General features: G+C 43.4%; 1 protein-coding gene across 3 annotated transcripts in view; it reads right to left on the reverse strand.

Moving 5' to 3' along the window:
- Positions 1-4468, reverse strand: part of CERKL (ceramide kinase like) — a 110156-nt gene extending 105688 nt beyond the window's left edge. For all 3 annotated transcript variants that reach the window (XM_039239631.1, XM_039239630.1, XM_039239629.1), the window contains exon 1: positions 4231-4468. In XM_039239631.1, the coding sequence (XP_039095562.1) occupies positions 4231-4468 (238 nt within the window). The remainder of the gene's footprint in view (positions 1-4230) is intronic.
- Between the last annotated feature and the right edge of the window lie 7355 nt (positions 4469-11823).

Raw genomic sequence — 11823 nt, forward strand, 5'->3', positions numbered from 1 at the left:
AAAAAAAAAAAAAAAAAAAAAAAAAAAAAAAAAAAAAAAAAAAAAAAAAAAAAAAAAAAAAAAAAAAAAAAAAAGAAATTCCTAAATTGATCATTCTTAACAGTACTAAAATTTGAGCTTAATACCGTCTAATCCTCTCCATTACTAATTCCCCTTACCCGTAGCTTTTCCTTTATGGGAAAGCATTATCACCCGGTCACACAGTACAGTAAGCAGATCCTGCTTTGGGGATGCACAAAAACGTTTCTATCTTCTGCTTCAGCCTAACATTTCAAATAGAAGCTTACAACCTGCTAAGCAAACATGCCTAGAAATCTGTCCTTGGCTGAGATTTAGAACAATGCCAACAGGCAATCAGTGATACTTTTGAAAATCTTGAACTCGGAATGTATCTCATCCAGTAATAGCACAAAGTGAAGGGCTAAGTTAGAAAATATGGCAAGTTGTCTAATCTATCTGCCCATGTCCCTTTCTGTGCTTTTTATTTTTTGACACATTATTCCCCAATTTCAGAGTACCACACTGTGGTACTACCCCTCATCTGCTTTGCCTGGAGAGGATTCCATGCCCTACACTTGTCTGACTTTTCTCATTTGGCCTCAAAGAACTCACCTGATCCCTCTCCTATTTCTTCAGGATTCTGTCCCTTTCTGGGTCACAGCTAACTGGGTAATTATATTTATACACATAAAGTCATGATTTCACAAGCAAAATGGCCACATTTTAAAATTCCAATAGAAAGACCATTAAGTAGTGTTGCGGTTAATGACATTTTCTGAATCCAGGATGCCCTTCCGTGTACATATTTTAAATCATAGTGGTGGTATCTTGGTCAGTCTATGTCCAGGTCAGTGCTTACCACCCTGCAGTTTAGCAGGATGGAACTTTCTGGGAGGATGCCCACAGTGGAGAAGGAGGCCAAACATTAGCTTAAGAATGTTTCTGTAGCAAAGAATTCCAATACTTTAACAAAAAGTGAGGGGATACTCTTGCAGGTGATGAAAAATCACAAGTAGCAGTGTAGTAAGTAGTACAGTGCAATAGCCAAAAGTAAGGTTCATTGAGGCCAGTTATCAAATGCACTCAACAATTGTTTTTGTGTCAGCTACTCTTCCAGGTACTGACAGTGAACTAAACACGTTCAGCATCCTTCCTTTTCCCCGGTTAGATCCAGTCTGAGAGTTAAACCATCAGCGATCTTGCTTCTCAGGCCTTCAGATTTGGTCTGAATTATACCACTGACTTTCCCAGTTCTCCAGTTTGCAAATGGCACACAGTGGCAGAGTTCAGCCTCCGTAATCCCATAGATCTCCTCAAATTTCATAGCCAAGCTTCTGTTTCCCTGAGAAACCCCAAGACACACATCAGAAGTTTGTCAAAACCCATAGAACACCACCAAGAGCGAACCATAATGTAAACTATGGACTCAGAGATAAGTTGTTCACGTACGTTCATGAATTGTAACAAGTGCACCGCTCTGATGAGGAACGTGGATAATGGAGGAGGCTGTGCAAGTCTGGAGGGCAGAGAGAATATGGAAGATCTCTGTACCTTTTGCTGAATTTTGCAGTGAACCTAAAACCGCTCTAAAAAAATAAAATCTTTTAAAAGCAACAACTAAGATACTCTTAGGTTCAAAAAAACTGACTTTGCAAATATTTCCTGGGTATGATCTCATTAAGGCCAGGGATCCCACATCACTCCGCCCTCCCCCCACCCTTCCTGGAACTGCCAGTCACTGGCCCAGAAGCAATGGACCCGTGGTCTCCCCCACTACATCCTCCTACACCATGTCTTCCCAAGTATGGTCATCCTGACGTAGCTTCTTCTCTATTATCTGGACCAGTTTCACTGGTCTTTCAGCATTCACATCTGCACTAATTCCGCATCAGAGATCATCTCTCTTATTTAAACTTACCTCTTTTTTAAAAATTGTTTTTAAGGTTTTATTTTATTTTATTTTTTTGAGACAGAGACAGAGAGAGAGAGAGAGAGAGAGAGAGAGAGCATGAGCAGGGAAGGGTCAGAGAGAGAGAGGAGATACAGAATCCAAAGACAGGCTCCTGGCTCTGAGCTAGCTGTCAGCACAGAGCTTGTCACGTGGCTCCAACGACAAACCAAGAGATCATGACCTGAGTGAAAATCAGACACTTAACCGAATGAGCCACCAAGAAGCCCCTAAACTTACTTCTTAATACCTTCTTTTTCCTTTCCAACTCCTTTTACTAAATAAAACATCTCGGGGCACCTAGATGGCTCCGTCGGCTCAGCATCTGGCTCAGTTCAACATTCAGCTCAGGTCACCATCTCACGGTTCATGGGTTCAAGCCCCTTGTCCAGCTCTGTGCTGACAGCTAGCTCAGAGCCTGGAGCCTGCTTCCGATTCTGTGTCTCCCTCTCTCTCTGACCCTCCCCTGCTCACGCTGTCACTGCCCCTCTCTCTCTCTCTCAGAAATAAATAAAACATTTAAAAAAATTTTTTTTAAATACTAAATAAAACATCTGTTTATAAATACAAGTCCTTACTAAAGTGCTTGGATTCTGTAGTTCCCATTTTAAAGGCCTAAAGAGGTTTGCACACTAGGTATTCATTAAGGTCATACACTTGGATGAAAGTAAGGGATTTAGAGTGAAGTTTAAAAAAACCAAGTCAAGGGGTGCCTGGGTGGTTCAGTCGGTTAGGCAAGGCATCCGACTTCAGTTCAGGTCATGATTTCACGGTTCGTGGTTTCGAGCCCTGAGCCCCATATCGGGCTCTGTGCTGACAGCTCAGAACTTGAAGTCTGCTTCAGATTCTGTCTCCCTCTCTGGCCCTCCTCTGCTCATGCTCGGTCTCTGTCTCAAAAATAATTATTAAATTTTTTTTAAAAAATCAAAACTTTCAACCTTTATGGTTTTTAAATTCTACTTCCAGGAACACAAAGTAAGCCTCCTTTTCCTCCATCACCACGTAATTTACAACAGCGTTTTTCCCTGTCATTATTTGGTTTTTGTGTCCCGGGACCGCAACACCTATTTATAGGAGCGCTCCTCAAGCAAAGTCTCATTTTAATTTTGTAGTATTTCACCTTCCTTGTAGGTTAAGCTGGCTCTTGTAGATTAACCTAAACTCCATGTAACTTAGAAACTTCTAGATCCCCCAAATTCAAACGGACTTAAAAACTTGACAGAATAATTCTACGTCCATATCCCTAGGTTTTAACTCAGAGGTTCAATAAAACATTCTACCTTGGCTTTCAAAACACCTGAAACCATTTCAATTAACGTAGAAGGTACTTTTGGTTAAGAGAGCATATACAGCAGAGGCAGACTTCAGTTGCTGACTACTCAGCACATTTTGTTAGCTTTTTTGTACAGGAAACTTTAAAGACAGTAACATGTTTCTATACTTTAGTAGAAGTAGTACAAGGTGCCTGGTTTTGCAACAGAAGGCAATGTTTTGTTTTGTTTTGTTTTTTAAATTCTTAAGTTTGTACTTAGCCAGGAGAGAGAGTGCCACATCCGGAGGTTTTTGGGGAATCCTTCCTAGAAGAAGACTTGAAATAGTTCTAAGTACAGCACTGTAACATTTCTAAATAACGGAAGTCAATAAAAGGCAAGTGCAATAAGCAGCGTGATGAGGATTTTAAAGTCAACACTAAAAAAAAGTCAACTGTTTCTAGACTAAGCCATAGAGGGCTTGATCCTAGACAATGACAAGGAACGTGAGGGATGGGGAAGTCCAGAGAGATCCTCAAAGGGGATTAAAGTTTCAGAAGTCAGCAAAGTGAGAGCTCGATTCAGAACCCACGTGTAGATGTACTCTGTACAATGCGTGTACTTTCAGCAGACGGGCAGAAGTTGATGGATTAAAACTTGGCCAGTTTGAAGGGAAGGAGAGAAACTTTCCGCAGGTTGGAAAACACCGGCCCTTTGGGGCTCAATTCTTTCTTCTGCGTTGCAAAGCGTAAGCTGACTGTGACTTTGCCCCAGGGAACGAACCCAGAGGCGGGATGGCGGGATGGAGGAGCTGGTAGCCTGAAGCCCCCGGGACAGCGGGGGGGGGGGGGGGGAGGGTTAGAAGGGGGCGGGGAAACGGTTCTCCCCAGTTCTGAAGATGCGGGCGGGGGCCCAGCGACGCGGGGAGAGGAGGAGCCTGGGGAGGGCGGAGAGGAAGCGCGGGGATGGAAAGCGCAGGAGGGAGGCGTAGCTGGAGGCGCAGACCGAGATTGAGGTGCCGGGACCACTCACCTGCAGGGCGCTCGGGTTGGATGGGCCACCACCTGAGGGCCCACTCGCTCAGCACCACGTCACAGCTACTCCTGCCGATCTCGAAGATGCCTCGGAGCAGGATCTGCCCGGCTGCCGGCTCCGGCTGCAGCTGGGACGCCCACAGCGCGGAGGGCACCGCGGCCGCCGCCTGGGGCGCCTCTTCCTCCGGGCCGCCCTCCAGGGCGCTCACCCGGCCGCCGCGCCTCCCCCGGGGCATGGCGGAGACGCTAACTGAGCGAGAGCCTGGGGTCTGGGGCGGCCTTTGGAGGAGGAGTTGGAGGCAGCAGCCGCAGCCACGGCTCGGTCTGCGTCCGGCGCTGCCACAGCAACCGCGCGCCGGGCCGGGACCCAGGAGGGAGGCGGGGCAGGCAGGCAGGCGGGGCCGCCCGGACCTCGTCCCGCACCTTGGCCCGCCAGCTTCGGGTCGCTGCCACTCACTACCAGAGACCCCAGTCCAGGAAGAGGAAGGGTGGCTCCCTCCGCCTAATCCCTACTGTTTAGTAGAATTTTAGTGCACCGCGTTTCCCACACTTCTATATACCATCCCTTCTCAAACGTACTCACCCCCTGGGCATCTTGTCAACGTGCAGATTCTTACTGATGAGGTATGAGAAGAGGCCCCAAACACTGTATTTCCAAAAAGCTTCGAGATGATGGTGACGCCCATGCCTCCGGTCCTCGGGACGGGACACACTTTGAGTCGCAAGAGCCTCTTATTTCTCCACCTCCTTCCAGTAGGCTTCCTTGGAAGGGAGAGGTCATGCTGTTTAACCGGGCTGGCACACCCTCAATAGTTAGCTGATCTGATGCACCTGGTATAGAGAGCGCATTTCCCAAAAGCCCTGAGAGGAAGCCAAAGTCAAGTCTCTGGTTTACATGGCAGATTCTCACCTGACAAACAGAAGGTGCTTTATCATATAATGAGCACTGAGTAAGGTTTAGAATTGTTGAAGGGTTATATTGTGCACCTGAAACTAATACATTGTATGTTCACTATACTGGAAAAGAAAAGAGAAAGAAAGAAAGAAAGAAAGAAAGAAAGCTAATTTTTAAAAAAAAAAAAAAAGGCGCCTTTGTGCTGTCAGTCTTGAGGGTCCTAATTTCGCAGAAGATCTCTCCTCTGCAATCTCATCTTTGCCTGGATCTGGCTCTCTCTGGAATACAGTACAAGCAGCAGGGTTTGGTCTTTGGAAGGTTATTGCTACAATGGAATGTTACCTGCAAATGGAGAGAACCCTGGGGGGTGGGTTCATGTTTCCTTTTCTTCTTCTGATAGTAGAGGGTCACGAAATTAGCTGATAATTTGGAATCACAGGCCCACAGAGTCTGAGGGCCATTGGTTCTCCATTGTGTCTGCCCCTTGGCGTTAACCCGAGGGAGTTTTTAAAAAAATTCAGATGCCCTGGCTACACTTGAAGACAATTAAATTAGAATCTTTGGGGATGGGAACCAGCCTTCAGGAGTTTCCGCAGATGATTCCAATATTCAGCTAGGCCTGATAAACACTGCTCAAAGCGATTAACAGGGAGCTGACAAATTATGACAATGAAACAGAGAGACACTGAGTTCTCTGGAAGAGGAGCATCGTGGGAGGTCCATCAGCAGCCTCTTTAGATAAAGCCAGAAAAATGATATCAATAAAAAGTTAAAGGTAAAGGAGCTAAAAAAGCAAATTAAGCTTGAAGAATTGTGGATCTGTCTTCAGAGTGCTGGTGCCAAACCAGTGACTTCAGTTAGGCAAGCACTTCTCATTCTCTTCTTGTCCTGCTCACACTGCAAAGCCAGACAGAAGAGCTAATAGTAGCAGGAGTGTCTCAAGGTTCTCTGCACAAACTTGGATTTCACATCATCAGGGAGGGAGACTGCAGACCTAGCCAAATCCCTTTCAGACCTAAAGTGCCTGTGTGCCAGTTAAGCTGGGACTCTTCCTGTTTAATGCTCTGAAAACAAATACCCAAACTTCCAAGCAAAGCAGGGAAGAGCCTCTGTTTGATCTGATCGCAGAGAGCTGCTTCTTAGAGCAGAAGGGCAGCTGCTGCTAAACCCCGTGCTGGCGTCAGGTGGCTCAGCACAGCAGTCACTCATGGGGAGGCTGGTGCCCTTGCAGAGGGAGTGGCTGTTCCGGGATCAGCATCTTGTATTCACAGCTGTTGGATCATCACCACAGAGCTCACTGGCATTTTAAAAGCTCACTGAGAGCCAGGGCAAGTAGGTCAAGACAGTGGCTACTTCTGAGGACCTTTGCAAGTTGCCATTTCTCATGCTTCAGCAGGCCAGAGTCAAAAACACTGGATTTATGTTTTCTGAGGATGAAAGTAATGTCTGTGCTCCATTCTTTCCCCTTGATGAGCTGTCCTCTCCCAGGGCTCTGAAGGTCCCAGTGCCCAGGGCTCTGTCCTCAGGATCTAGCCACACAGGCAGCAGTGCCATGGCTTTCCATCCTACTCGGGGTCCTTGAGTGATGTCACCAGCCCTAATCACTCCCCTGAACTTCAGGCTCTATGTTCAACAACCTACCTGACATCACCACTTGGCTGTCCAATCACCATCGGAAACAACATATCTAAAACCAAATTTATCATTTTCCATTATAAACCTGTTCCTCCCAGAATGTCCCAAATCTCAGCGAACATCAAACCTCATCAAAATCCTTCATGTCATTCTTATTTCTTCTCATTGTATCAGGCCTCACATCCAGTCTGCAGATTCTGTCAATTCCATCTGCAAAAGACACTCCTTTCCTCCTGTTCCTTGCCCAGTCTGCACCTCGACACCTCTCACCCGTCAACTTCGACACCCTCCCAACCCAGCTCTTTGCTTTCCATTTTGCCTATATTGCCTCCTCCAGCCCAGAGTCTATTTTCCACCTGGCAGTCACATTGCTTCTCTTAAAAGTAACAAAATCATACCATTTGCTGTTCACAACCTTCCTCTGATCGCCCATCTTTCTTGGAACAAACTCAAAATGCTTGCCAAGTATACAGGGCCCCACATAATCTGGGCTCTGGTTACCTTTCCAAGGTCACTCACACAATCTTCATACTAGTCCTCAGACACACTGAGACTAGTCCCTTCTCAGTGCATTTGCCTTACCATTTCCTGTCACTGGAGTGCTTTTCCAGCCAGCCAACCAGATGGCTCCCTCCTTCTGCTGAAAGATCACCATCTCTAAGAGACCACTGCTGACCATCTTCCATCATTCACCTTCCTGTAACCATATTAGTTTTCTATTGCAGCTGCAGCCAAATTACCATACACTTAGTGGCTTAAAACAACAACAAATGTTGGTCAGAAATCCAAATTTGGTTTCACTGGACTAAACTCAAGTCATCAACAGGTCTGTGTTCCTCCTGAAGGCTGCAGGGAAGACTTCGTTTCCTTGCCTTTTCCAGCTTCTAGAGGTTGCCTGTATTTCTTGGCTCACGACCCCTTCTTCCATCTTCAAAGCCAGCAGCATAGCATCTTCTCTCTGATTCCATCCTTCCATCTTCTGTCTCCAACTCTCACTCCTTCCCTAGTATGAGGATCCTGTGATTACATTGAACCCATCTGGATGGGTCCATCTGCAAAGTTCATTTGCTGCAGAAGGTAACACATTCACAGGTTCTGGGGACTAGGACATAGACATCTTCAGGCCACCATTAATCTCCCTACTGTCTCCTGCTTTATTTTTCTTTACATCCCTATTACCTCTTACTCTATTTTTATTTATTCATTTATTGTCTAGATTCCCCATTGAATGAGCTAATGCACTTAGTAACAGTGCTGGAAAATAAGAAACAATGAATGTTAAGTGTTATTATTGTGGTTAGAATAAAAGTTCCTTGATGCCAGAGGATTTATCTTGTTCTCCATTAAATTCTCAGTTAGGCACAGTGCTTCCCACATAATATGTGCTCAAGAAATATCTGTAAGAGTGAATGAATTGCTTTAACACTTATCTGTAATAATAACATTAAGGCACCTCAATATTCCTAAACATTGCTTTCCCTGCTTTCGCTTATGCTTGGGGATTTGTTTTCAGAGCACTAAACAGTAAGAGTCCTAATTTAACAGGCACACAGTTGCTGTATGTTTGGAAGGCATGTGGCTGGGTCTGGAAATACAGTATCCACCCTGTTTTGTTTTGTTTCAGAAATTCATGTCTGAGCAGAAGACTTTGGAAAACTCTCTACTATAAACATTGTTTTCAGTAGATTATTAAGTATCTGGGCAAATCCAAGAGATTTAGACCCATTGGGACAGTCTCCTGAAGTCAGAGACACCTTCTCAGTTCCACAAATGGAGGCAGGTGAAGTTACAGTCGACTGAGCCATCCAGATCTACTGCATGAAGGTCAGGGGACGAGGATTCTGATGCCTGAGTTTTGGCCAGTGGATAATCTTAGATCATTCCCTTTGATCTCCCACAGTCTATGCTGGCTTCAAAGTTCACAGTTTGTGTGAACAATAATTGAGTACCTGTGTTATCAAATTACCATCAATATAGCCTTTTGTAAACTCCAGTCTACTTTAGGGAACAGTTTTTATTAAAGACTGCTCCATGCAGGTAGAATAAAATACAAACTCCCACCATGACCTAGGAGACTCCTTATGATTTGACTCCTGCCCACCCACTCCAACCCCATCTCCTATCACTTTTATTCCATTCTTTCTATACTTATGTCCAGCCATACTGACCTTCTTTCCATTATTCAATTAAACCAAGTTTATTCCTTATGCAGGGCCTCTGCTGTTGTTATTTATTCTGTATGGAACAATCTGGTTTTGCATGGTGTACAGATCAGCTTCATGTCACCTTCTCAGAGGCTCTGCCCTGGCCAGTAAAAAGTTTACCCCTACTCAATGTTATTTTCCTCATTATACTTCCCACTTTCTAAGTGTATGTCATTGGTTTGTTTGCTTCTTTTTTGTCTGTCTCCCCTTTCCCATCAAATGGGTACCTCAGTGACAGCAGTGACCTGTTTGCTTGCTTATGGCTCTGTCTCATGCCGAAACAGTGTTTTTAGAAGAACGGATGCTAAATAAAAGTTTGTTGAATCCAGGAAGGAATAAATTGAGTTCCTGCATTAATTTTCTATTTCATTGACCATATTGTATCTCGTGGGTGAAGGAAAAAGAAAAAGTCAGTATATACTTAATTTCTCCATATCAACATACATTGTAGGTGAAGTGAGCTTTGTGTCAAGCTCTCAGTCATTTATTTATTTTCTTTTTTATTTTTTAATGTTTATTTTTGAGAGAGAGAGAGAGAGAGAGCAAGTGGGAGAGGGGCAGAGAGAGAGGGAGAGACAGAATTCCAAGCAGGCTCTGCGCTGTGAGCCCAATGTCGAACTCGAACTCACTAACTGCGGGATCATGATCTGAGCTGAAGTCAGAAGCTTAACTGAGACACCCAGGGGCCCCTCTAAAGTGTTTCTGGTGTTTCTAATGCAAAGTGGGCACCTTATCAACGGAGGCTCCCTCTCATCCTGAGTGGAGATTTTGTCAGGGTGTTCTTGCTGTTCTGGCCTCTGCTGCCTACAAGGCAGAGAGTAACATGTCTCTGCAAAAATTAACTAGATTCAAAGGCCAGGATCCCACAGATGAGGTTTTCTGGATGTGGTCCTCTTGTTCTGGGAAACTGTGAACTACAAATAGAAGTTATCGGCCTTCGTGCATCAACATGCAATGGTGAGACACGCAGAGAATAATCACAGTAAATGCTCCCTCTGGAAAACCAAGGTAAGGGGTGAGAATGGGGCAGAAAGCACATCACAGTCACTTGTTGAGAACAATTCTGAGAGTCAAGCAGGCATGTGTTACTAGAATGTTCCTGATCTCACATCCTGTTCTGCTCCCTAGGAGAGGTTCTCTAATTTACTGTTCTCCAGAGCTCTTTGTTCCAGCCTCTGGGATTTGGGTTCTGTCCTTTATGCCATTCTTCTTTGTGACAAGAAATTGCCCATGACAGCAGCTGAGTAGTTTACCAGACGTTTTTCTATCCATAAAAAGTTGGAGGTCAAGAGACTTCTTTTAATTTTGAACTTTTAGTTCAAATGTATGTAACTCCTTTAGAAAATTTGTAAGCTTTCTTCATGTAGTTCACTTGTATATATCACAAATACATTATATTTCTGCATTTATATATATGTGTATATATATATCATATTATATCATATTGTACAAGAACTATTCCCACAAATCTCTTTGAAATTGGTCCCTCTCAAAGTTAGAGTTTGGACTCTAAGTCAGGGTATTGGAGTATAATACTTCTAATGTTCTTGGAAGTACTTTTGTCTAGGTAAACTGTGTCTTCCAGCCATACCTTTGATTGAGGCTTTAACTGAAGACTATTTAACTGGAAGCAGCCTGAATTTCATCTTTGATTTGAGGCTACTTCTTGCTCTTAGAATATTTTTTAACCCAGACTGTCTGTCCTGGATCTTCTATAGTTCCTCTGGATTATATTTGTTTGTCTCCCTCTTATAAGACTCTAAAAGAAGCCAAATAACACACAGAATATTCTGCCAAGCAAAAACAAAAAGAAAAGAAAAAAGATTAAAAACAAGATAGCATCCAAGACCCATATAAACTAAAACTTCTGATTAATTGAATACCTTCAGAAGATATAATCAGTAACTGGTATTTTGAGCAATCAAAATAATCAACTAATAAGATGTATAGCCCGATACAACTAAGGCTGGAGTTTTAGCCTTGGGTCTTAAGCTAACAGGGACAGTATTGGCTCAAGTCTCTAAATAACCTGGAACAGGTAGATAGAACTTTTAGAGGTCATGGCACTTAAATTCACTTGGGCCACATCATTAAAGATATTTCATGTAATTTTGCACGTCATAGAATTGTGTGTTAAGTGTGGTAAATCAGGGAAAATGCTATATTTTTCTTTTCAGAGGTCCATCTATTAGTGGACCATGTGGGGGACATGCTGCCCGCACATACAGAATAAATACGGCATTTTTCACATGAAGAACAAATGACAGTTTCTATTTTATCCTTTTTTATAAATTCTAAAATGAGAATTTTAAACAAAATCACCCTTAGATTATTAAGTAGGCATATTCACACTTCACTAAATCTAGATGTCAGTTTAATAATTCACATGAATAAAACCAATAAAACTTTAACATAATTCAGACGTTTATGAAATAGCTATTATTTGTTAGCTTGTTCAAATATCAAACCTGGTATTAACTGAAATAAGTAGGTAATTATATATTGTGTCACTAAAACTTCATGGTAATATTCTCATAAGAATTCAAATGAACTCTCCCATAGATATGCACATTTAACATGAGTTTATTCAAGACTTTAGCATATGTATTCGCTTCATACTACTGCTATAACAAACGACCACAAACTGGGTAGCTTTAAAATAACAGATATGTATTGCTCACCATTTTGGAGACCAAAGCCCAAAATTAAAGAGTCTGCAGAGTTGGTTCCTTCTTGGGGAGTAAGAGGGAAAATCTGTTTCACGCTGCTCTTGTAGCTTCTGGTGATTGCTGACACTTCTTGCAGATCTTGATGAATAGACATGTCAGTCCAATCTTCGCCTATATCTCCATTCTCC

Source organism: Hyaena hyaena, unplaced genomic scaffold (genome assembly GCF_003009895.1).
Source record: "Hyaena hyaena isolate Hyena2069 unplaced genomic scaffold, ASM300989v1 scaffold_159, whole genome shotgun sequence".
Lineage (NCBI taxonomy): Eukaryota > Metazoa > Chordata > Mammalia > Carnivora > Hyaenidae > Hyaena > Hyaena hyaena.